We start from the raw sequence: 27973 nt of genomic DNA on the forward strand, positions 1-27973 counted from the left end.
CTGAATAACAAAACAACAAAGAAATCAACAGAAACTGTTCTGTCTGGTGCAGACACACAAAGACAGAAAACAACCACCCACAAAACACAATCGAAAACAGGCTACCTAAATATGGTTCTCAATCAGGGACAACGATTGACAGCTGCCTCTGATTGAGAGCAATACCAGGCCAAACACAGAAATAGAAAATCATAGAAAAACTAACATAGGCAACCCACCCAACTCACGCCCTGACCATACTAAAACAAAAGACAAAACAAAGGAACAAAGGTCAGAACGTGACAGTACCCCCCTCCCCCTCCCCCCCAAAGGTGCGGACTCCGGCCGCAAAACCTAAATCTATAGGATGGATGGATGTCTGTCCGCGGTGGCGGCTCTGGCGCGGGACGTGGACCCCACTCCACCATAGTCCTTCTCCGCCTCTCTACCCGCCTCCGTGGCCTCTTTAACATGGCGACCCTCGTTGCCGACTGAGGACTGAGGACCCAAGCCACGGGTTCCGAATGGACGGGAGATTCTGGCAGCACCGGACGGACGGGAGATTCCGGCAGCACCGGACGAATGGGAGATTCCGGCAGCTCCGGAGTGAAGGGCGATTCTGGCAGCTCCTGGCTGACTGACGGCTCTGGTAGCTCCTGTCTGACTGACGGCTCTGGCAGCTCCTGGCTGACTGACGGCTCTGGCAGCTCCTGGCTGACTGACGGCTCTGGCAGCTCCTGGCTGACTGCCTGCTCTGGCAGCTCCTGGCTGACTGACGGCTCTGGCAGCTCCTGGCTGACTGGCGGCTCTGGCAGTTCTTGGCTGACTGGGGGCTCTGGCAGCTCCTGGCTGACTGGGGGCTCTGGCAGCTCCTGGCTGACTGGGGGCTCTGGCAGCTCCTGGCTGACTGGCGGCTCTGGCAGCTCCTGGCTGACTGGCGGCTCTGGCAGCTCCTGGCTGACTGGCGGCTCTGGCAGCTCCTGGCTGACTGGCGACTCTGGCAGCTCCTGGCTGACTGGTGGGTCTGGCATCTCCTGGCAGACTGGCGGCTCTGGCAGCTCAGGACAGACTGGCGGCTCTGGCAGCTCAGGACAGACTGGTGGCTCTTGCAGCTCAGGACAGACTGGCGGCTCTGGCAGCTCAGGGCAGACGGGAGACTCTGGCAGCGCTGGGCAGGAGGAAGGCTCTGGCAGCGCTGGACAGGCGGGAGCACCTGTAGGAAGGAGACAGAGAGACAGCCTGGTGTGGGGGGCTGCCACAGGAGGGCTGGTGCGTAGAGGTGGCACCGGATAGACCGGACCGTGAAGGCGCACTGGAGGTCTCGAGCACCGAGCCTGCACAACCCTACCTGGCTGAATGTTTTGTACTTTACTTAGTTGTAGTTATATTTTCTTATTTTGTGTGACTTTCTTCTGGCAGCTATTTTAAAGATGGGTCAGTGTGTTTTTTTGTGACTTTCTTCTCTCAGCTATTTTAAAGATGGGTCAGTGTGTGTTTTTGGATCCCCGTAGCCAGGCCAGTGCGGCGAGGTGGAATAGCCAGCACTGGGCTGTGCTGGCGAACCGGGGACACCATGTGTACTGCTGGTGCCATGTACCCCGGCACGAGGAGACGCACTGGAGACCAGATGCGCTGAGCCGGCTTCATGGCACCTGGCTCGATGCCCACTCTAGCCCGGCCGATACGAGGCGCTGCATTGTACTGCACCGGGCTATGCATGCACACCGGGGACGTCGTGCGCCTCACGGCATAACACGGTGCCTGCCCGGTCCCTCTCTCTCCACGGTAAGCATGGGGAGTTGGCTCAGGTCTCCTACCTGACTTAGCCACACTCCCTGTGTGCCAGCCCCCCAATACATTTTTGGGGCTGCCTCTCGGGCTTCCAACAGCGCCGCCGTGCTGCCTCCTCATACCTCCGCCTCTCGGCTTTCGCTGCCTCCAGCTCAGCCTTGGGGCGGCGATATTCCCCAGCCTGTGCCCAGGGTCCCTTGCCGTCCAAAATCTCCTCCCATGTCCAGGAGTCTTGCGATTCCGGCCGCTGCTGCCGCTACCCGTTACCACGCTGCTTGGTCCTTTCTTGGTGGGTGGTTCTGTAAAGGCTGTCTTGGGAAGAAGGTGAGGACCAATACGCAGCGTGGTACGTGTTCATCTTTTTTAATGTAAACTGAACACTGAATAACAAAACAACAAAGAAAACAACCGAAACAGACACACAAAGACAGAACTGAAAAGACAGAAAACAACCACTCACAAAACACAATCGAAAACAGGCTACCTAAATATGGTTCTCAATCAGGGACAATGATTGACAGCTGCCTCTGCTTGAGAACCATACCAGGCCAAACACAGAAATAGAACATCATAGAAAAACTAACATAGACACCCCACCCAACTCACGCCCTGACCATACTAAAACCAAAGACAAAACAAAGGAAGTAAGGTCAGAACGTGACAAACACTTTGTATTCAGTACATAAAGTGAATTACTTGTTGCAAACAGGATGCATGTTTTCAAATATTTTTATTCTGTACAGGCTTCCTTCTTTTCACTCTGTCAAATAGGTTAGTATTGTGGAGTAACTACTATGTTGGTGATCCATCTCGGTGTTCTCCTATCACAGCCGTTAAACTCTGTAACTGTTATAATGTTGCCATTGGCCTCATTGTGAAATCCCTGAGCGGTTTCCCTCCTCTCCGGCAACTGAGTTAGGAAGGACGCCTGTATCTTTGTAGTGACTGGGTGTACACCATCCAAAGTGTAATTAATAATATCACCATGCTCTAAGAGGTATCCAATATCGACCCCCCCCCTTGTCACTGCTCGACAAAGGGTCCTTACAAATAATTGTATGTGTGGAGTACAGAGATGAAGTAGTCATTGAGAAATCATGTTAATCGAGAATATTGCACACATAACATGTCATTGCAACTTATTATGTGACTTGTTAAGCAAATGTTTCATCCTGAATTAATTTAGGCTTGCCATAACAAAGGGGTTGAATAGTTATTGACTCAAGACATTTCAGCTTTTGATTTTTTTAATTAATTCATAAAAGTGTCTAAAAACATCATTTCACTTTGACATTATGGGGTATTGTGTGTGTAGGCCAGTAAAAAACAATATCAATTTAAACCATGTTTAATTCAGGCTGTAACATAACAACATTTGGAAAAAGTCAGGGGGTGTGAATACTTTCTGAAGGACTATTTATAAATACCATAATGCTGGGTTTAAATTAGCGAAAGTTCCTTTCTGTCACAATCTACAGCTTTTTGCTACATGTATTTGGAATGACATTTATAGTCAACGTGCTTCTGGCATCATGTTTTACATCAGTCCTTCACACATTGGCCTAGATGTTTTGATACAGCCTGAATGAATAAAGCGAAGCCGGTTGAGAAGGCAAACCCGAGTGCTGGCATCAGCTCATCGCATCAGCTGAGATTGCACCAAGTGGATTCACACTCTACTTTTAACATGGTAGTCTATTTCAGTTGACCAGTTCTGCGCACGCATCCTCGATGCTGGATTACGCGCGCAAATTATGCGCTGGTGTCTTTTGCTGCTGCCGCTGCTGCTGTAATGACCCGTTATTCGCTATGCTTGCTGTTTACTGTTTTCCCACCACCACCCCAGCCTCCACCTGTTTGGCTCTGTTTGTGTTCAGTGGGGATATTGGTATAGCATACCATGCTCAATGCCTGTAGTTTTCTCATGTTAATTTGACACGTTGCTCTGGCTGTGAGCTACCCTGAAGGAGCAGAGCCGATCGCCAAAACCTGATATATTTGTTATCTTTTCTAATGAAAAAAGACGTGGTGTTTCCGTTGTGAATTGTGTTGGGTAAAGCACAATAGGTCTGTTCTTGAAGACGCAAACTTTCCCAGATATATTGGAAAGTGTTTATTTTTTAACTATATCTGTTGTTCAGTAGATTGAACTCAAAGGGACGCTGTTGGTCAGTGTGTTGTAGTTTTAGAGCGGATTTGCAGCAGTACCTCCCCCATCATCCAGCTATATGAGAGAGAGAAAGAGCCGCATGCATGCAGAGCGCACAGTCCGGGTTACAGAGAACACTAAGCACAGAGACACAGAGCTGAGATTATTTTGTTCCGGAATTACCGATTGTAAGTATTTTACATTTGATGTTTTTAACTGGAAACGAATGGAATCTTCCTGAGTTTTTTTTAACGGATTATAACGTACTTGTTGTTACATGGTGAAGGAAACATGACTGACAGAACAATGAAACGGCAAGTACTGTTGTTTATGTCGGTCCTCTCTCTCAGTTCAGTACACGGGCAGGCCAGTTACTCCATTCCTGAGGAAATGGCGGAAGGCTCTTTAGTTGGTAACATAGCGCAGGATTTGGGGTTAGATATCAAAAGACTGAAATCTGGCAATGCTCGCATACACGTTGGGAACAGCGCGGAATACATCGAGCTGAATAAAGAAAGGGGAGTCCTCCTTGTCAAAGAGAGAATAGACCGTGAGGCGTTGTGCAGACAGACGACGCCTTGCGCATTGCATTTTCAGATAATTATGGAGAACCCAATAGAATTTTATCGGGTTACTGTTGAGATTACCGATATCAATGATAATGCTCCAGTTTTTCAAATGCACGATATGAAATTTGAGATAAGCGAGTCCGCTATCACGGGGGCAAAATTCGTATTGGAGAGAGCTTTTGATTCTGATATTGGATTAAATGGACTCCAAACCTATTCGCTTAATCCAACCGATAATTTTGTTTTAAAACTACAAGGTCAGGCTGATGGAATCAAAAAGGTAGAGATGGTTTTACAGAAGCCTTTAGATCGAGAGAAACAGGAGCAGATATCTTTAGTGTTAACTGCCCTCGATGGTGGAGAGCCTCATATGTCTGGGACAGTGCAGATTCACGTCACTGTGCTAGATGTTAACGACAATGCTCCGGTTTTTACACAGGCAGTATATAAGGCCAGTTTAATCGAAAATTCGAAGAGCGGCACTTTGTTAACTACAGTTAGAGCCACCGACATAGATCATGGATCAAATGGTTTAGTCACATATTCTATATCAAGCAGCACAATTGGTATTTTGGATCTATTTGAAATAAATGAGAGTAATGGCGAAGTGCATTTGATAAATGAAGTCGACTATGAAACCGCAAAACATTATCAAATAGACGTGAAAGCGAAAGATCAAGGGGGTCTTACAGATTCCAGTAAACTGATAGTCGACATTATCGACGTTAACGACAATAAACCATTAATTGATTTGATGTCAACTTCTAAATCAATACCAGAAAATTCCCCTTCTCAGACAGTCATAGCTGTAATGAGCGTCCACGACCCAGACTCTGATAATAACGGAGTGGTGGACTGTGTTTTAACTGAAAATATTCCCTTTGCCATTAAATCTACATCTAATGGCTTCTATAGTCTAGTAACAGACAGTGATTTGGACCGAGAGAGAGCCTCTGAGTATAACATCACTGTGACGTGCTCTGATGAGGGAGTGCCCTCGCTCTCCAGCAGCGTCACTCTCACCTTACATATATCAGATGTGAATGACAACGCACCTGTCTTTGAGAGGAGCTCATATGAGGCCTACATTATAGAAAACAACACACCGGGCCTCTCTATATTCACAGTGAAAGCCAGAGACGCTGACTGGAACCAGAATGCCCGTGTTTCTTACATACTGGAGGACTCCTCGGTTAACGGAGTGCCTGTGTCATCATATGTGTCCGTTAGTGCTGACAGTGGAGTCGTCCATTCAGTGCGCTCTTTTGACTACGAGCAGATCAAGGATTTCCAGTTCCGCGTAAAAGTGCAGGATGGAGGCTCTCCTCCACTCAGTAGCAATGCGACTGTGAAAATATTGATCCAGGACCAGAATGACAACACGCCTCAGGTTCTGTATCCAGTCCAGACTAGCAGCTCTCTGGTGGCTGAAATGGTGCCTCATTCAGCAGATGTGGGATATCTTGTCACTAAAGTGGTGGCTGTTGATGTGGACTCTGGACAGAATGCCTGGCTCTCGTATAAACTGCAGAAAGCGACAGACAGGGCGCTGTTTGAAGTGGGCTTACAGAATGGAGAAATAAGAACTATACGCCAAGTCACTGATAAAGATGCTGTGAAACAAAGGCTCACTGTTGTAGTGGAGGACAACGGGCAGCCCTCTCGTTCAGCTACAGTCAATGTTAACGTGGCGGTGGCGGACAGCTTCCCTGAAGTGCTCTCGGAGTTCACTGACTTTACGCACGACAAGGAGTACAATGACAACCTGACTTTTTACTTAGTCTTGGCTTTGGCTGTAGTCTCATTTCTGTTCGTCACATGTTTAGTGGTTATTATATCAGTGAAAATATACAGATGGAGACAGTCTCGCGTCCTCTATCATTCCAGTCTCCCGGTTATTCCGTATTATCCACCGCGTTACGCAGACACCTTGGGGACAGGAACTCTACAGCACGTGTACAATTACGAGGTGTGCAGGACGACTGACTCCAGAAAGAGTGACTGTAAGTTCGTCAGACCCTGTAGTCAGAACGTACTGATAATGGACCCCAGTTCTACAGGGACGATGCAGCGGATGCAGAGTGAAAAGAACATCCTGGATGAACCAGACTCGACTTTAGAGGTCTGTGATATTTTATTCTTAATTTTGTAGTCTTAACATGTTATCTATTTCTATTTATACAGTACCAGTCCAAAGTTTGGACACACCTACTCATTCAAGGGGTTTTAATTTGTTTGACTATGTTCTACATTGTAGAATAATATTGAAGACATCAATACTATGAAATAACACATATGGAATCATGTAGTAACCAAAATATTTTTTAACAAATCAAAATATATTTCATTCTTCAAAGTAGCCACCCTTTGCCTTGATGTCATCTATGCACACTCTTGGCATTCTCTCAACCAGCTTCACCTGCAATGCTTTTCCAACAGTCTTGAAGGAGTTCACACATGCTGAGCACTTGTGGGCTGCTTTTCCTTCACTCTGTGGTCCAACTCATCCCAAACCATCTAAATTGATTTGACATCGGGTGATTGTGGAGACCAGGTCATCTGATGCAGTACTCCATCACTCTCCTTCTTGGTCAAATAGTCCTTACACAGCCTTCAGGTGTCAGGTCACTGTCCCGTTGAAAAACAAATGATAGTCCCTTTAAGCGCAAACCAGATGGGATGGCTTATCGCTGCAGAATGCTGTGGTAGCCATGCTGGTTAAGTGTGCCTTCAATTCTCAATTAATGACTGACAGTGTCACCAGCAAACCACCCCCACACCATCACACCACCTCCTCCCTGCTTCACGGTGGGAACCTGTCGTGGCAATTTCCTGTATTACCTTATGAGGAGAGTTACAAACCACACACCAGTCAGAGTTATACTTAAACTTCATCTTTAATAATATGATCTTCACAATAGCCCTTTGACTCTCAGATCAATTCAGTGTCTATCATGAATTCTGAGAGTTCCTACAGTAGAATACAAAGATATTTTTTAGCCAAGATACACCCCTCTAAACTTACATGACGAACCACAGATCTTAGGAACTCTTCACAAAGCGCCTTTTACTTGAGTAAGGAGTATCCCATAGCCAGATAGCATTAGCTATAAATTATCGTTCAGTTTGGTCTCTAAGACAAGGTTCTAATCTTGTTCCTAGTACTCCATAGTCCCAAAACATTACCTCATCCAAGGCATAACTCAATTGTCAACTCTATGTACTCCCATCTCAAGTAAACCCCCTCTTCTCCCCACTCCTGGACAAGCTCACTGAGGGGAGTGACTTGCGCACAGACATTGTGGAGCCAAGAGATAATTGATTCCCCCTTAATCACGCCATCCCTTCACATGGTTTAACAGATACATTCACATATAAAGACAATGTTCCGTTCTGACCTCTCCCCTCTCTGGGCCCCAAGTGACTGAGTCCTAGCTGAGAAGGGAAAAGTGCAACTGCCAACAGTATAGTCCAAAGGGATACATTCTAATGACAAATATCTCACATAATCATTATTATGTAAATAAAACATCTTCTTTATCTATGTTACCCAACTAATTCTGATTCATCCTCCACAAACCACACATACGGAGATCATATGTTCACCTACTCTGCGCCTCACAAAGCCCCAGCAGTCTAATGTCCATTTCTCCTGTTTCTTGGCCCAATCAAGTCTCTTCTTTTTATTAGTAACATTTACGTTGTGGTTTCTTAGCAGCAATTCAACCATGACGGCCTGATTCACGCAGTCGCCTCTGAACAGTAATGTTGAGATGTGTCCGTTACTTGAACTCTGTGAAGCATTTATTTGGGCTGCAATTTCTGAGGCTGGTAACTCTAACGAACTTCTCCTCTGCAGCAGAGGTAACTCTGGGTCTTCCTTTCCTGTGGCGGTCCTCATGAGAGCCAGTTTCATCATAGCACTTGATGGTTTTTGTGACCTTCTTATCTTAAAGTAATGATGGACTGGCATGTCTCTGCTTATTTGAGCTGTTCTTGCCATAATATGGACTTTTATCAAATAGGGCTATCTTCTGTATATCACCCCTACCTTGTCACAACACAACTGATTGGTTCAAACGCATTAAGAAGGAAATAAATTCCACAAATGAACTTTTAACAAGGCACACCTGTTAATTGAAATGCATTCCAGGTGGCTACATCACGAAGCTGGTTGAGAGAATGCCAAGAGTGTGCAAAGCTGTCAAGGCAAAGGGTGGCTACTTTGAAGAATCTCAAATATACAATGTATTTTGATTTGTTTAACATTTTTCTGGTTACTACATGATTCGCTATTAATCTACAACGTAGAAAATAGTCAAAATATAGAAAAACCCTCGAATGAGTAGGTGTGTCCAAGCTTTTTACTGGTCCTGTATGTTGAAAACGTGTTGTTCAAGTGTAGCCTACCTCCCTGTCAGAAAAGCTCTTCAGTCCATTCTTATTGTACTTTAAGCATCAGGGCCATTGGACAGCAGCGCTTTGCACTATATAGTGTGAATTCCATTGTAGCCGTTTATCGTCGTGAATGGTAAAGAAGATACATTCTCATGATGATCAAGCAGGACAATGGATTGTGTGTATTTAATGCACATGTTTTCCATGAATAATGTGTTTGCTTGCAGGAAGTTTCCTTCTGTCACTATTAGCCTGTAGTGTAATGCAAAGCCTCGGTCTGGTTCAGACATTCCTTGGCCACAACTACCTGACATCATTGCTTATATTTTGCGTACATACATTGAGCTAGATTATATATTGATATAGTATACGGTTACTTTATATGAATTATTTTCTCCAGTATATTGACCCTGACATTTCCAACACTACTTGAGCGTTTTTCTGTCTTTTTATTGAAGTATATTGTCTGTAGTTCAATCCATTAAACTCAGAGGGACGCTGTTGGTCAATGTCTTAACGTTTTGGAGCAGTTTTGCAGCAGTACCTCCCCCATCATCTCGGTATATTAGAGAGAGACAGAGCCGCATGCAGAGCGCACAGTCCAGGTTACAGAGAACACTAAGCACCGAGACCCGAGTTGAGATTCTTTTGTTCCTGATAAACGGATTATTGGCCGGATATGGTGTTATTTTCTGGATTCAAAATTTAAATAATTAGACTATTTTCATAACGGAATATATGGTGCTTGTTGTTTCATGTTGAAGGAAAAATGTCGGACCGAACAATGACACGGCAAGTACTGTTGTTTATCTCGGTCCTCTCTCTCAGTTCAGTACACGGGCAGGTTAGTTACTCCATTCCCGAGGAAATGGCGAAAGGCTCTTTAGTCGGTAACATAGCGCAGGATTTCGGTTTAGATATTAAAAGACTGAAATCAGGTAAAGCTCGTATTTATACTGGAGACAGCGCAGAGTACATCGAGCTGAATAAAGAAAGGGGAGTTCTCCTCATCAAAGAGATAATAGACCGTGAATCACTTTGCGGACCGACGACGCCTTGTGCACTACATTTTCAGATTATTTTAGAGAACCCCATGGAATTTTATACAGCTACAGTTGAGATAACCGATGTCAATGACAATTCACCTATTTTTGAGAGGAGTGAAATGAAATATGAAATTAGTGAATCAGCGCTAACGGGAGCTAAATTTGTTTTGGAAAGAGCAGTTGATGACGACGTTGGAGTTAATGGCCTTCAGAGCTACTCTCTGAAACCCACTGATAATTTCGTATTGAAAACACTAACTCGTTCAGATGGTGTTAAAAATGTAGAGATGGTATTACAGACACCTCTAGACCAAGAGAAACAGGAGCAGATATCTCTGTTGTTGACAGCTGTAGATGGAGGAGAGCCTCAGCTATCAGGAACAATGCAGATACTCATCACTGTACTAGACGCCAATGATAATGCGCCTGTATGTTCTCAGGCAGAGTTTAAAGCGAGTGTATCAGAAAACGTATCAAAAGGCACTGTTTTAACAACAATCAGTGCAACTGATGCCGATCCAGGTTCCAACGGAAGAATTACGTATTCTATTTCAAAATCGGGAGCGTCCCATGTATTTGAAATTGATCATGTTTACGGTGTGGTAAAATTAAATGGACATATTGACTATGAAAAACGCAAACATTATGAGATAGACGTTCAGGCTACAGATCAGGGAGGTCACTCTGACGCGTGTAAATTAATTATTGAGGTTATAGATACAAATGACAACAAACCATCAATCAATATCATGTCAAAGACGAGTGCCATATCTGAGAACGCTCAACCAGGTACTGTCGTAACTATGATGAATATTCAAGACCCAGATTCTGGTGATAATGGCAGAGTGCAGTGCTCTATTGACGAAAACATCCCGTTTTCAATGAAATCAACATCGAATAATTTCTTTACTGTAGTAACAGACAGTGACTTGGACCGAGAGAGAGCGTCTGAGTATAACATCAATGTGACGTGCTCTGATGAGGGAGTGCCCTCGCTCTCCAGCAGCGTCACTCTCACCTTACAGATATCAGATGTGAATGACAACGCGCCTGTCTTTGAGAGGAGCTCATATGAGGCCTATATTATAGAAAACAACACACCGGGCCTCTCTATATTCACAGTGAAAGCCAGAGACGCTGACTGGAACCAGAATGCCCGTGTTTCTTACATACTGGAGGACTCATCGGTTAACGGAGTGCCCGTCTCCTCATATGTGTCCGTTAGTGCTGATAGTGGAGTCATCCATGCAGTGCGCTCTTTTGACTACGAGCAGATCAAGGATTTCCAGTTCCGCGTAAAAGCGCAGGATGGAGGCTCTCCTCCTCTCAGTAGCAATGTGACTGTGAAAATAATGATCCATGACCAGAATGACAACGCACCTCAGGTTCTGTATCCAGTCCAGACTAGCAGCTCTCTGGTGGCTGAAATGGTGCCTCGTTCAGCAGATGTGGGATATCTTGTCACTAAAGTGGTGGCTGTTGATGTGGACTCTGGACAGAATGCCTGGCTCTCGTATAAACTGCAGAAAGTGACAGACAGGGCGCTGTTTGAAGTGGGCTTACAGAATGGAGAAATAAGAACTATTCGCCAAGTTAATGATAAAGATGTTGTGAAACAAAGGCTCACTGTTGTGGTGGAGGACAACGGGCAGCCCTCTCGTTCAGCTACAGTCAATGTTAACGTGGCGGTGGCGGACAGCTTCCCTGAAGTGCTCTCGGAGTTCACTGACTTTACGCACGACAAGGATTACAATGACAACCTGACGTTTTACTTAGTCTTGGCTTTGGCTGTAGTCTCATTTCTGTTCATCACATGTTTAGTGGTTATTATATCAATGAAAATATTCAGATGGAGACAGTCTCGCGTCCTCTATCATTCCAATCTCCCGGTTATTCCGTACTATCCACCGCGTTACGCAGACACTTTGGGGACAGGAACTCTACAGCACGTGTACAATTACGAGGTGTGCAGGACGACTGACTCCAGAAAGAGTGACTGTAAGTTCGTCAGACCCTGTAGTCAGAACGTACTGATAATGGACCCCAGTTCTACAGGGACGATGCAGCGGATGCAGAGTGAAAATAACATCCTGGATGAACCAGACTCGCCACTAGAGGTCTGTAATATTTGAATAATTAATTTTCTCCTACAAGTGTATGTGTAATTCATTGTTTAATGTTTTTAACATTTTTAACATCGACTCTTTGTTTTTGGAATCTTTCCATGCTCAGTAATTCTATTAATTCCACTGATTTTGCCAATTCAGCACCACTGACATGAACAGCGGCTTTTTGTACAGGGAGACTTGTTAGCAGTAAAGGGTGAATTGTATTGAAGACATCGTTCTTGTCAATATCATGCTGAATTTTTATATAAATAATTAAATTCATAAGTCTTTACCAGTATTTGTATATTTTTACGGAAAGCACACTACCTACCATACATCAGATTTTAGAAATGTGTGTTCTTTTGTTATGTAGGCTATAGTTTAAAGCAACATTAGTATTGTTTGAGATTACTCGTTAACATCCAGGGGCATCTACTTTTACAGTTGGCCCCGAAGTTTTGATATAGCCTATGTTGGGTAAAGCATGACAGGGCTATAGTTTCATCTTTGGAGACTCAAATCTTCCAAAATATGTTGGAATGTGTTAATTTTTTTAGTTTATCTGTAGTTGAGTGGATCAAACTCAAAGGGACGCTGTTGGTCAGTGTGTTGCAGTTTTAGAGCAGATTTGCTGCAGTACCTCCCCATTATGTCGATATATTAGAGACAGAAAGAGCTTCACGCAGAGAGCACATTCCGGGTTACAGAGAACACTAAGCACAGAGATACGGAGTTGAGCTTCTTTTGTTCCATTATACACGGATTATTGGCAGAAAATGTTGTTCTTTACGGGATTTACTTATGACAGAATTTCGCAAATTTCTTAAGGGATTATAATGTCCTTGTTGTTTCATGTTGAAGGGAAAATGTCGGACCGAACAATGACACGGCAAGTACTGTTGTTTATCTCGGTCCTCTCTCTCAGTTCAGTACACGGGCAGGTTAGTTACTCCATTCCCGAGGAAATGGCGAAAGGCTCTTTAGTCGGTAACATAGCGCAGGATTTGGGTTTAGATATAAAAAGACTGAAATCAGGTAAAGCTCGTATTTATACTGGAGACAGCGCAGAGTACATCGAGCTGAATAAAGAAAGGGGAGTTCTCCTCATCAAAGAGATAATAGACCGTGAAGCACTCTGCGGACAGACGACGCCTTGCGCTTTACATTTTCAGATTATTCTAGAGAACCCGATGGAATTTTATACAGTTACAGTTGAAATTAGAGATGTAAATGACAATGTTCCTATTTTCAAAAATAATGAAGTCAAATTTGAAATAAGTGAGTCTGCTTTAACAGGAGCTAGACTCGTCCTCGAGAGAGCCGTTGACGATGACGTTGGTCATAATGACCTCCAAATATATTTTCTCAAACCCACCGAGAATTTCATTGTGGAAATGCAGAGTCTCCCTGATGGTGGTAAAAATGTAGAGATGATTTTACAGAAACCTCTAGATCGCGAAAAACAGGAACAGATATCTCTGTTGTTGACAGCTGTAGATGGAGGAGAGCCTCAGCTATCAGGAACAATGCAGATACTCATCACTGTACTAGACGCCAATGATAATGCGCCCGTTTGTTCGGAAGCTGTTTACAAGGCTCGTGTAACCGAGAACGCCCATAAAGGCATCGTTTTAACCACTGTCAGCGCGTCTGATGCTGATCAAGGACAAAATGGGAGAGTTACGTATTCCATTTCGAATACAGCTGAGGCGTCGAATGATATTTTTGAAATAGGTCGAGATGACGGTATAGTTAAATTAGTCGGGGACATTGATTATGAAATACTTAAACATTATCAGATTAATGTTCAAGCGAGGGACCAAGGAGGTCATACAGATTCCTGTAAGGTAATTATTGACGTAATCGATATGAATGATAACAAACCAGCTATTAACATCATGTCAAAGACGAGTGCCATATCTGAGGATGCTAAACATGGTACTGTCGTAACAATGATGAATATTCAAGACCCAGATTCTGGTGAAAATGGAAAAGTACAGTGCTGTATTGAAGAAAATATTCCCTTTGTGATGAGATCGACCTCAAACAATTTCTATAGCTTAGTAACTGACAGTGACTTTGACCGAGAGAGAGCCTCTGAGTATAACATCACTGTGACGTGCTCTGATGAGGGACTGCCCTCTCTCTCCAGCAGCGTCACTCTCACCTTACAGATATCAGATGTGAATGACAACGCGCCTGTCTTTGAGAGGAGCTCATATGAGGCCTACATTATAGAAAACAACACACCGGGCCTCTCTATATTCACAGTGAAAGCCAGAGACGCTGACTGGAACCAGAATGCCCGTGTTTCTTATATACTGGAGGACTCCTCGGTTAACGGAGTGCCCGTCTCCTCATATGTGTCGGTTAGTGCTGATAGTGGAGTCATCCATGCAGTGCGCTCTTTTGACTACGAGCAGATCAAGGATTTCCAGTTCCGCGTAAAAGCGCAGGATGGAGGCTCTCCTCCTCTCAGTAGCAATGTGACTGTGAAAATAATGATCCAGGACCAAAATGACAACACGCCTCAGGTTCTGTATCCAGTCCAGACTAGCAGCTCTCTGGTGGCTGAAATGGTGCCTCGTTCAGCAGATGCGGGCTACCTTGTCACTAAAGTGGTGGCTGTTGATGTGGACTCTGGACAGAATGCCTGGCTCTCGTATAAACTGCAGAAAGCGACAGACAGGGCGCTGTTTGCAGTGGGCTTACAGAATGGAGAAATAAGAACTATACGCCAAGTCAGTGATAAAGATGCTGTGAAACAAAGGCTCACTGTTGTAGTGGAGGACAACGGGCAGCCCTCTCGTTCAGCTACAGTCAATGTTAACGTGGCGGTGGCGGACAGCTTCCCTGAAGTGCTCTCGGAGTTCACTGACTTTACGCACGACAAGGAGTACAATGACAACCTGACTTTTTACTTAGTTTTGGCTTTGGCTGTAGTCTCATTTCTGTTCATCACATGTTTAGCGGTTATTATATCAGTGAAAATATACAGATGGAGACAGTCTCGCGTTCTCTATCATTCCAGTCTCCCGGTTATTCCGTATTATCCACCGCGTTACGCAGACACTTTGGGGACAGGACCTCTACAGCACGTGTACAATTACGAGGTGTGCAGGACGACTGACTCCAGAAAGAGTGACTGTAAGTTCGTCAGACCCTGTAGTCAGAACGTACTGATAATGGACCCCAGTTCTACAGGGACGATGCAGCGGATGCAGAGTGAAAATAACATCCTGGATGAACCAGACTCCCCAGCAGAGGTCTGTTATATTTAAATCCTTGTCTTTAAAAATATTCTAATTGTTTTAAATCGAGTTTGTATTCCGGGGTACATTCCATCATGAGAAATTCTCCTCACTCCACTAATGTGCCATTTCAGCACCATGGTCATGGAAAGCGATGCTTTGCAATGAGGCTGTATTTCAGTGGACCCTATTTAATAGTACAGAGTAAATCGTACTGGATATTGCCTAACGCTTGTAAAGGTGAGGCTAACGGTTTATGCAACATGAATTTGATTGATACGTTTATTTTACTTGCGCTACACAATGCACATTATACCATACTGCTTGTTTTAGACTACTGAAACTTGCTTTCTGTCAAGATGTAGCCTACAGCTTCATGCAAGGTGTGTTTTGTATGACATTTGTTGTCCACATATTTCTGGCACCTTGATTTACAATTCTCCTTAATACATTGCCCCTGACGTGTTGTTACATGAGATGGCTAAAGCGTTATAGCACTGTGATTTATTCCATGAAGATTCACACATTCCAATATATTGTATATTGGACATTGTTTCCTTTTTTAAAAGTGTATCTGTTGTTCAGTAGATTGAACTCTGAGGGACGCTGTTGGTCAGTGTGTTGCGGATTTACAGCAGTACCTCCCCCATAACCTCGATATATTGGAGAGAGAGAGAAAGAGCCGCATGCAGAGCGCATTGTCTGGGTTACAGAGAACACTAAGCACGGAGACACGGAGCTGATGTTATTTTGTACCAGAGACAGAGCTACGGATTGTTGAGTAATTTTACTTGGATTTTTTTTAACTTCAAAGGAATAGAATATCACAGACTTCTTTACGGATTATAATGTCCTTGTTTCATGTTGAAGGGAAAATGCCTGACAGAACAATGACACGGCAAGTACTGTTGTTTATCTCGGTCCTCTCTCTCAGTTCAGTACACGGGCAGGTCAGTTACTCCATTCCTGAGGAAATGGCGAAAGGCTCTTTAGTTGGTAACATAGCGCAGGATTTGGGTTTAGATATAAAAAGACTGAAATCAGGTAAAGCTCGTATTTATACTGGAGACAGCGCAGAGTACATCGAGCTGAATAAAGAAAGGGGAGTTCTCCTCATCAAAGACAGAATAGACCGTGAAGCGCTTTGTGAACAGACGACGCCTTGCGCTTTACATTTTCAGATTATTCTAGAGAACCCGATGGAATTTTATAGTATTACGGTTGAAATTACAGATATTAATGATAACCCTCCAACCTTTGAAAAAAACGAAATCAAATTCAAAATCAGTGAGTCTGCAGTCAATGGAGCAAAATTCGTGTTAGAGAGAGCAATAGATCTTGACGTCGGTATCAATGGCCTCCAAAGCTATACGTTGAAACCAACTGATAATTTCGCTCTGAAATTGGTTAATCAAGCAGATGGGAATAAGAAGGTTGAGATGGTTTTGCAGAAACCTCTAGATCGAGAGAAGAATGAGGATGTAACTTTAGTGTTGACAGCTGTGGATGGTGGCGAGCCGCGTATGTCAGGGACCATGCAGATACTCATCACCGTACTAGACGCCAATGATAATGCGCCAATTTTTACTCAGGAGTTTTACAAAGCAACTGTAACTGAGAATGACCCAAAAGGTACAGTTATATCTTCAGTCAGCGCATCAGATGCAGATCATGGCTCAAACGGTAAAATTACGTATTCAATTACAAACACGTTAGATTATGTTCGTGGACTTATTGAAGTAAACGAGGACAACGGTGAGATTAGATTGATTGGAAATATTGATTATGAAAAGACACGGAATTTTCAGATCAATTTAAGGGCAAGTGATGACGGAGGACTTACAGATTCATGCAAAGTGGTAGTTGAAGTAGTTGACACCAATGATAATAAGCCTAATATTAACATTATGTCTAAATCAAACGTGATCTCCGAAGATGCCAAAATCGATACAGTCTTAACGATGATCAATGTGCAAGACCCAGACTCTGGTGAAAATGGGAAAGTCCAATGTTCCATCAATGAAAACATTCCATTTGCGATGAAATCCTCGTCGAATAATTTCTTTAGTTTAGTAACTGACAGTGACTTGGATCGAGAGAGAGCCTCCGAGTATAACATCACTGTGACGTGCTCTGATGAGGGACTGCCCTCGCTCTCCAGCAGCGTCACTCTCACCTTACAGATATCAGATGTGAATGACAACGCGCCTGTCTTTGAGAGGAGCTCATATGAGGCCTATATTATAGAAAACAACACACCGGGCCTCTCTATATTCACAGTGAAAGCCAGAGACGCTGACTGGAACCAGAATGCCCGTGTTTCTTACATACTGGAGGACTCCTCGGTTAACGGAGTGCCAGTCTCCTCATATGTGTCCGTTAGTGCTGATAGTGGAGTCGTCCATTCAGCGCGCTCTTTTGACTACGAGCAGATCAAGGATTTCCAGTTCCGCGTAAAAGCGCAGGATGGAGGCTCTCCTCCTCTCAGTAGCAATGTGACTGTGAAAATAATGATCCAGGACCAGAATGACAACGCGCCTCAGGTTCTGTATCCAGTCCAGACGAGCAGCTCTCTGGTGGCTGAAATGGTGCCTCGTTCAGCAGATGTGGGCTATCTTGTCACTAAAGTGGTGGCTGTTGATGTGGACTCTGGACAGAATGCCTGGCTCTCGTATAAACTGCAGAAAGCGACAGACAGGGCGCTGTTTGAAGTGGGCTTACAGAATGGAGAAATAAGAACTATACGCCAAGTCACTGATAAAGATGCTGTGAAACAAAGGCTCACTGTTGTAGTGGAGGACAACGGGCAGCCCTCTCGTTCAGCTACAGTCAATGTTAACGTGGCGGTGGCGGACAGCTTCCCTGAAGTGCTCTCGGAGTTCACTGACTTTACGCACGACAAGGAGTACAATGACAACCTGACTTTTTACTTAGTCTTGGCTTTGGCTGTAGTCTCATTTCTGTTTTTCACATGTTTAGCGGTTATTACATCAGTGAAAATATACAGATGGAGACAGTCTCGCGTCCTCTATCATTCCAATCTCCCGGTTATTCCGTATTATCCACCGCGTTACGCAGACACTTTGGGGACAGGAACTCTACAGCACGTGTACAATTACGAGGTGTGCAGGACGACTGACTCCAGAAAGAGTGACTGTAAGTTCGTCAGACCCTGTAGTCAGAACGTACTGATAATGGACCCCAGTTCTACAGGGACGATGCAGCGGATGCAGAGTGAAAATAACATCCTGGATGAACCAGACTCCCCACTAGAGGTCTGTAATATTTGAATCAATATCTTTTCCCTAAAAAATACGATTTTCTGTTGTTTATCCATCGCGTGATTTTACCTGTTTGAAATCCAATATATACCTGCAAGATTTAATGGTCAGACATGCTCTTCATTCAGCTGATATGTGACAATTTCAGCACCATGGTCATGGACAGCGGAAAGAGGCTGTATTTCAATGGGAAGCTTGTAGTTTCCTATATTAGCATAGTTTCAATTCATCGACATCTTACTGTCATGTTGGTTTACATGGTCATTAATACTTAGGCCGATATGTGTTGATATAGAATGATAGTGCTGCATTTGATCCCATGCAGATTTAAACCAGCCCAAATATCTTGTATTATTTTTCGTATTCTGTAGTTCAGTGAATTTAACTCAGAGGGACGCTGTTGGTCAGTGTGTTGCAGTATTAGAGCACATTTGCAGCAGTACCTCCCCCATCATCTCCGTACATGAGAGAGAGAAAGAGCCGCACGCAGAGCGCACAGTCCGGGTTACAGAGAACACTAAGCACCGAGACACCGAGCTGAGATTCTTTTGTTCTGGAGATACGGATTATTAGTAGAACATTTTGTTATTTTTTCGGTTTACACCTGAAGGAAATATACTATTATCATAACTGATTATATTGTGTTTGATGCTTCATGTTGAAGGGAAAATGTCGGACAGAACAATGACACGGCAAGTACTGTTGTTTATCTCGGTCCTCTCTCTCAGTTCAGTACACGGGCAGGTCAGTTACTCCATTCCCGAGGAAATGGCGAAAGGCTCTTTAGTCGGTAACATAGCGCAGGATTTGGGTTTAGATATCAAAAGACTGAAATCAGGTAAAGCTCGTATTTATACTGGAGACAGCGCAGAATACATCGAGCTGAATAAAGAAAGGGGAGTTCTCCTCATCAAAGACAGAATAGACCGTGAATCACTCTGCGGACAGACGACGCCTTGTGCACTACATTTTCAGATTATTCTAGAGAACCCGATGGAATTTTACACCATAACTGTTGAAATAACGGATGTTAACGATAATATTCCATCATTTGAAAAGAGTGACGTACAATTTAAAATAAGCGAGTCTGCAGTCATTGGAGCAAAATTTATATTAGACGGAGCAATGGATCAGGACGTCGGTATCAATGGCCTACAAAGCTACACGTTGAAACCAACCGATAATTTTGCTCTTGAATTGCATAATCAAGCCGATGGCAATAAAAATGTAGAGATGGTTTTAAAGAAACCTCTAGATCGTGAAAGAGTGGAACAAATATCTCTGATATTAACAGCAGCAGATGGAGGAGAGCCTCGGCTATCAGGAACAATGCAGATACTCATCACAGTACTAGACGCCAATGACAATCCACCCGTTTTTACGCAGCATACATATAAAGCTACCGTTACTGAGCATTCCCCAAAAGGAACACTTGTAACTTCAGTGAGTGCATCAGATGCCGATCATGGATCAAACAGCAAAGTAACCTATTCAGTTCGAAACACTTTAGATGATGTCAGAGAAATGTTTGACGTTGATGAGGACAGTGGCGAGATTAGATTGATAGGAAATGTTGATTACGAAAAGACACGACGTTTTCAAATCAGCCTGCGGGCAAGTGATGACGGAGGCCTTACAGATTCATGCAAAGTCATAGTTGAAGTAGTTGACACCAATGATAATACGCCTAATATTAACATTATGTCTAAATCAAACGTGATCTCCGAAGATGCTAAAGCAGGTACTGTCGTAACTATGATGAATATTCAAGACCCAGATTCTGGTGATAATGGCAGAGTGCAGTGCTCTATTGACGAAAACATCCCATTTTTAATGAAATCAACATCGAATAATTTCTTTACTGTAGTAACAGACAGTGACTTGGACCGAGAGAGAGCGTCTGAGTATAACATCAGTGTGACGTGCTCTGACGAGGGACTGCCCTCGCTCTCCAGCAGCGTCACTCTCACCTTACAGATATCAGATGTGAATGACAACGCGCCTGTCTTTGAGAGGAGCTCATATGAGGCCTACATTATAGAAAACAACACACCGGGCCTCTCTATATTCACAGTGAAAGCCAGAGACGCTGACTGGAACCAGAATGCCCGTGTTTCTTACATACTGGAGGAGTCCTCGGTTAACGGAGTGCCCGTCTCCTCATATGTGTCCGTTAGTGCTGATAGTGGAGTCGTACAGTCAGTGCGCTCTTTTGACTACGAGCAGATCAAGGATTTCCAGTTCCGCGTAAAAGCGCAGGATGGAGGCTCTCCTCCACTCAGTAGCAATGTGACTGTGAAAATAATGATCCAGGACCAGAATGACAACACGCCTCAGGTTCTGTATCCAGTCCAGACGAGCAGCTCTCTGGTGGCTGAAATGGTGCCTCGTTCAGCAGATGTGGGCTATCTTGTCACTAAAGTGGTGGCTGTTGATGTGGACTCTGGACAGAATGCCTGGCTCTCGTATAAACTGCAGAAAGCGACAGACAGGGCGCTGTTTGAAGTGGGCTTACAGAATGGAGAAATAAGAACTATACGCCAAGTCAATGATAAAGATGCTGTGAAACAAAGGCTCACTGTTGTAGTGGAGGACAACGGGCAGCCCTCTCGTTCAGCTACAGTCAATGTTAACGTGGCGGTGGCGGACAGCTTCCCTGAAGTGCTCTCGGAGTTCACTGACTATACGCACGACAAGCAGTACAATGACAACCTGACTTTTTACTTAGTCTTGGCTTTAGCTGTAGTCTCCTTTCTCTTTATCGTATCCATCATTGCCATACTGTCAGTGAAATGCTACAGATGGAGACGCGAGCAAATGTTTTTCAAATCTAATGGGAATCTCCCAGTTATTCCATACTACCCGCCCCTTTACGCAGACGTAGGAGGCACAGGGACTCTGAGACAGGTGTATAATTACGATGTGTGTGGAACGACTGACTCCAGAAAGAGTGATATGAAATACGTCAGACCTGACAGTCAGAGCATCATTAATCTGGACGGAACACAGACACTCCCCCACGCGCAGAGGGACACGCTGATCAATGACGATTCAGACAGTCAGGTGAGCATGAAACATCGTCTCTCATACCCTCAGAATAATTATGACGTCACCGTTTTTGGTGTCATGACCTTATTCTGATACTACCTTATTCTTATTTTAACGTTAACTATAGTTATTTTGCAAGTGTTGCCTATGTTTTCTTTTGTCCAACACTGAAAGGTTGGCTTCACTCTTGAATTTCTGAAAGGTGTTTCCTATGGCCTTTACCTCTAACTGATTTGTGATTTCACACCATGCGTAATGGCCCAATTGTAACCATCAGCTATATACTGTAAGCCAAATAACCATCAGTTGATGTGTTGTTCTTCACAGCTCATTTATGAAGGAAAATCGTCATTGTTATCATACCTTGCATATAGTGTGTTTTACTGCAAGATATTGGGGTTTGGATATGCTTAGGTTTTACGCATGGTTGGAGAGCACAAGTGTTTTCAATATTATGTGTGTAGTTTACACGTATGAACTCAGAGGGCCGCTGTTGGTCAGTGTGTTGCAGTTTTGGAGCAGTTTTGCAGCAGTACCTCCCCCATCATGTCGATATATTAGAGAGAGAAAGAGCCGCACGCAGAGCGCACAGTCCGGGTTACAGAGAACACTAAGCACCGAGACACCGAGCTGAGCTTCTTTTGTTCTGGATTTTGGGCACTGAAACAAATGGAATATTACTGATTTCTTAACGGATTATAACGTAAGGTGTTTTACATCCCAGAGAAAATGTCGGACAAAACAATGACACGGCAAGTACTGTTGTTTATCTCGGTCCTCTCTCTCAGTTCAGTACACGGGCAGGTCAGTTACTCCATTCCCGAGGAAATGGCGAAAGGCTCTTTAGTCGGTAACATAGCGCAGGATCTGGGTTTAGATATAAAAAGACTGAAATCAGGTAAAGCTCGTATTTATACTGGAGACAGCGCAGAATACATCGAGCTGAATAAAGAAAGGGGAGTTCTCCTCATCAAAGACAGAATAGACCGTGAAGCGCTTTGTGAACAGACGACGCCTTGTGCACTGCATTTCCAAATTACTTTAGAAAACCCGATGGAATTATACCCGGTAACTGTAGAGATTACAGATATAAACGACAACGCTCCCACTTTTCAAAAGACTGAGCGACGTTTGGAAATCAGCGAGTCAGCTGTGACTGGATCGAAATTTATGTTAGAGAGAGCAGTGGATCCAGACATTGGTTTAAATGGCCTCCAAAGCTACTCACTGAAACACGCTGATCATTTTGTTTTGAAATTGCATAGTCAGGCAGATGGGAGTAAAAAGGTTGAGATGGTTTTACAGAAACCTCTAGACCGAGAGAAACAGGAGCATATGTCTCTGTTGTTGACTGCTCTGGATGGAGGGGAGCCTCTGCTATCAGGGACAATGCAGATACACGTCACAGTGCTGGATGCAAACGACAATGCGCCCGTTTTTACCAAACCAGTGTATAAGGCAACAATAAGTGAGAATTCACAAAAAGGAACGTTTGTCACGACAGTTAGTGCGTCTGATGCAGATAAAGGCACAAATGGAGAAGTGTCTTACGTGATTGCAAATAGCATGAACCGTCTTTCAACGTTATTCCACATAAATGAAGATGGTCATTTGATATTAGATGGACAAGTTGATTATGAAAAATTCAGAAGTTATCAGATTGATATAGAAGCCATAGATAATGGTGGTCTCTCGGACTCAAGTAAAATAATAATTGATGTCAGTGACGTAAATGACAATAGTCCTCTAATCAATTTGATTTCCAAATCCGGTATAATACCAGAGGATTCCCGTCCTAACAGGGTAATAGCTATGATGAGCGTAAACGACCCTGATTCTGAGAGTAATGGTAAAGTTAACTGTGGCATAAATGAGAACATCCCTTTCACCATTACATCTACATCTAATGGATTCTATAGTCTAGTAACTGATAGTGGCTTGGACCGAGAGAGAGCGTCTGAATATAACATCAGTGTGACGTGCTCTGATGAGGGAGTGCCCTCGCTCTCCAGCAGCGTCACTCTCACCTTACAGATATCAGATGTGAATGACAACGCGCCTGTCTTTGAGAGGAGCTCATATGAGGCCTACATTATAGAAAACAACACACCGGGCCTCTCTATATTCACAGTGAAAGCCAGAGACGCTGACTGGAACCAGAATGCCCGTGTTTCTTATATACTGGAGGACTCCTCGGTTAACGGAGTGCCTGTCTCATCATATGTGTCCGTTAGTGCTGACAGTGGAGTCGTCCATGCAGTGCGCTCTTTTGACTACGAGCAGATCAAGGATTTCCAGTTCCGCGTAAAAGCGCAGGATGGAGGCTCTCCTCCACTCAGTAGCAATGCGACTGTGAAAATAATGATCCAGGACCAGAATGACAACGCGCCTCAGGTTCTGTATCCAGTCCAGACTATCAGCTCTCTGGTGGCTGAAATGGTGCCTCGTTCAGCAGAAGTGGGCTATCTTGTCACTAAAGTGGTGGCTGTTGATGTGGACTCTGGACAGAATGCCTGGCTCTCGTATAAACTGCATAAAGCGACAGACAGGGCGCTGTTTGAAGTGGGCTTACAGAATGGAGAAATAAGAACTATTCGCCAAGTCACTGATAAAGATGTTGTGAAACAAAGGCTCACTGTTGTAGTGGAGGACAACGGGCAGCCCTCTCGTTCAGCTACAGTCAATGTTAACGTGGCGGTGGCGGACAGCTTCCCTGAAGTGCTCTCGGAGTTCACTGACTTTACGCACGACAAGGAGTACAATGACAACCTGACGTTTTACTTAGTCTTGGCTTTGGCTGTAGTCTCATTTCTGTTCATCACATGTTTAGTGGTTATTATATCAGTGAAAATATACAGATGGAGACAGTCTCGCGTCCTCTATCATTCCAATCTCCCGGTTATTCCGTATTATCCACCGCGTTACGCAGACACTTTGGGGACAGGAACTCTACAGCACGTGTACAATTACGAGGTGTGCAGGACGACTGACTCCAGAAAGAGTGACTGTAAGTTCGTCAGACCCTGTAGTCAGAACGTACTGATAATGGACCCCAGTTCTACAGGGACGATGCAGCGGATGCAGAGTGAAAATAACTTCCTGGATGAATCAGACTCCCCCCTAGAGGTTTGTCATAGTTGAATCATTAATTTTCTTCTAAAAAATATATTTGTATGGGTAGTGCATTTAACTGTGTAACATCGAGTCTTTAAATTTGGAAACTTTCCATGTTCAGAAATTAGACACATTTTTCCAATTTGGTCAATTCAGGCTTTTTCACAGAGGACCTGTAACGGAACGAAGGGTGAATCATCGTTGTCAAGATCATGATGACTTTTTGCAAAAATAAATACATTCATAAGTCTATATCAGTATTTGTATGGAAAGCACACTACCAAACGTCGGATTTTAGAAATGTGTGTTCTGTCGTAATGTAGGCTATGTAAAGGCAACGTGCGTCTTGTTTGAGATTACTTGTCAACATCCTGTGGCATCTACGTTTACAATTGTCCTAAATGTGTTGATATATCTTATGTTGTGTATAGCATGGTAGAGCTAATATTTTTCCTTTGGAAACGTAAACCTTCCCAAATATGTTGGAATGTGTTTATTTTTTAAGTATCTGTTGTTCAGTATATTGAACTCAGAGGGACGCTGTTGGTCAGTGTGTTGCAGTTTTAGAGCGGATTTGCAGCAGTACCTCCCCCATCATGTCGATATATTAGAGAGAGAAAGAGCAGCATGCAGAGCGCACGTTCCGGGTTACAGAGAACACTAAGCACCGAGACACAGAGCTGCGATTCCTTTGTTCGGTGGGTACGGATTATTGACATAATTTTTTATTCATTTTCTGGATATAAATTTGAAGGAATTTAGCAAATTACTGAACGGATTCTATGGTGTTTGTTGTGTCATGGCGCAGGGGGAAATTTCGGGCAGAACAATGACACGGCAAGTACTGTTGTTTATCTCGGTCCTCTCTCTCAGTTCAGTACACGGGCAGGTCAGTTACTCCATTCCCGAGGAAATGGCGAAAGGCTCTTTAGTTGGTAACATAGCGCAGGATTTGGGTTTAGATATCAAACGATTGAAATCAGGTAAAGCTCGAATACACGTTGGAAATAGCGCAGAATACATCGAGTTGGATAAAGACAGGGGAGTTCTTCTTATCAAAGAGATAATAGACCGTGAAGCGCTATGCAGACAGACAACGCCTTGCGCGCTGCATTTTCAAATTATTCTGGAGAATCCAATAGAATTTTATCGCGTCACAATTGAGATTATTGATATCAATGATAATGCGCCTGTTTTCCAAAAAGATTCAATGAAATTCGAAATAAGTGAGTCAGCTGTGACTGGAGCTAAATTTGTGCTGGAGAGAGCTTTTGATTCTGATATAGGAGCAAATGGACTCCAAAGCTACTCCCTTAATCCAACTGATAATTTCAGTCTAAAATTACATGGTCAAACTGATGGTAGCAAAAAGGTAGAGATGGTTTTACAGAAGCCTTTAGATCGAGAGAAACAGGAGCAGATGTCTTTAGTGTTAACTGCCCTCGATGGAGGAGACCCTCAGATGTCTGGAACAGTGCAGATTCATGTCAATGTGTTGGATGCAAACGACAATGCTCCGGTTTTTACGCAGGCAGTATATACGGCGAGTGTTGTAGAGAACTCACAGAAGGGTACTTTATTAACTACAGTTAGAGCCACCGACATAGATCATGGATCAAATGGTTTAGTCACATATTCTATATCAAGCAGCAAAATTGGTATTTTGGACCTATTCGAAATAGACGAGAGTAATGGCGAAGTGCGTTTGATGGGCAAAGTCGACTATGAAAGCGATAAACATTATCAGATTGATGTAGAAGCAAAAGATAAAGGAGGTCTTTCTGATTCCAGTAAATTAGTTGTCGACATTGTGGACGTCAACGACAACAGCCCTTTGATTGATATGATGTCCACTTCTAAATCGATACCAGAAAATTCCCCTTCTCAGACAGTCATAGCTGTAATGAGCGTCCACGACCCAGACTCTGATAATAACGGAGTGGTGAATTGTGTTTTAACGCAAAATATGCCCTTTACCATTAAATCTACATCCACTGGCTTCTATAGTCTAGTAACTGACAGTGACTTGAACCGAGAGAGAGCCTCTGAGTATAACATCACTGTGACGTGCTCTGATGAGGGAGTGCCCTCGCTCTCCAGCAGCGTCACTCTCACCTTACATATATCAGATGTGAATGACAATGCGCCTGTCTTTGAGAGGAGCTCATATGAGGCCTACATTATAGAAAACAACACACCGGGCATCTCTATATTCACAGTGAAAGCCAGAGACGCTGACTGGAACCAGAATGCCCGTGTTTCTTACATACTGGAGGACTCATCGGTTAACGGAGTGCCCGTCGCCTCATATGTGTCCGTTAGTGCTGATAGTGGAGTCATCCATTCAGTGCGCTCTTTTGACTACGAGCAGATCAAGGATTTCCAGTTCCGTGTAAAAGCGCAGGATGGAGGCTCTCCTCCACTCAGTAGCAATGTGACTGTGAACATAATGATCCAGGACCAGAATGACAACACTCCTCAGGTTCTGTATCCAGTCCAGACTAGCAGCTCTCTGGTGGCTGAAATGGTGCCTCGTTCAGCAGATGTGGGATTTCTTGTCACTAAAGTGGTGGCTGTTGATGTGGACTCTGGACAGAATGCCTGGCTCTCGTATAAACTGCAGAAAGCGACAGACAGGGCGCTGTTTGAAGTGGGCTTACAGAATGGAGAAATAAGAACTATACGCCAAGTCACTGATAAAGATGCTGTGAAACAAAGGCTCACTGTTGTAGTGGAGGACAACGGGCAGCCCTCTCGTTCAGCTACAGTCAATGTTAACGTGGCGGTGGCGGACAGCTTCCCTGAAGTGCTCTCGGAGTTCACTGACTTTACGCACGACAAGGAGTACAATGACAACCTGACTTTTTACTTAGTCTTGGCTTTATCTGTAGTCTCCTTTCTCTTTATCGTATCCATCATAGCCATAATGTCAGTGAAATGCTACAGATGGAGACGCGAGCAAATGTTTTACAAATCCAATGGGAATCTCCCAGTTATTCCGTATTACCCGCCCCTTTACGCAGACGTGGGAGGCACAGGAACTCTGAGACAGGTGTATAATTACGATGTGTGTGGAACGACTGACTCCAGAAAGAGTGATAGGAAATACGTCAGACCTGACAGTCAGAGCATCATTAGTCTGGACGGAACACAGACACTCCCCCACGCGCAGAGGGACAAACGGATCAATGACGATGGGGAAAACCAGGTGAGAACAGTGGCTACATCATCAGCATATA

General features: G+C 44.0%; 1 protein-coding gene across 18 annotated transcripts in view; it reads left to right on the top strand.

The window, feature by feature from the left end:
* The window catches only part of LOC112242181 (protocadherin gamma-C5-like), a 238377-nt gene that overhangs the window by 146775 nt on the left and 63629 nt on the right, over positions 1–27973 (top strand). Inside the window, exons 1-2 of one of the 18 annotated variants that reach the window (XM_042325796.1) lie at positions 9493–10721; positions 20314–21635. The exons of 10 other annotated variants lie outside the window; for them this stretch is intronic. In XM_042325796.1, the coding sequence (XP_042181730.1) occupies positions 9656–10721; positions 20314–21635 (2388 nt within the window). In that variant the 5' untranslated portion in view covers positions 9493–9655. 7 more of the 18 variants (XM_024429131.2, XM_042325795.1, XM_042325789.1 and 4 more) reach the window with 7 other exon arrangements.

Source organism: Oncorhynchus tshawytscha, linkage group LG08, assembly GCF_018296145.1.
Source record: "Oncorhynchus tshawytscha isolate Ot180627B linkage group LG08, Otsh_v2.0, whole genome shotgun sequence".
NCBI lineage: Eukaryota > Metazoa > Chordata > Actinopteri > Salmoniformes > Salmonidae > Oncorhynchus > Oncorhynchus tshawytscha.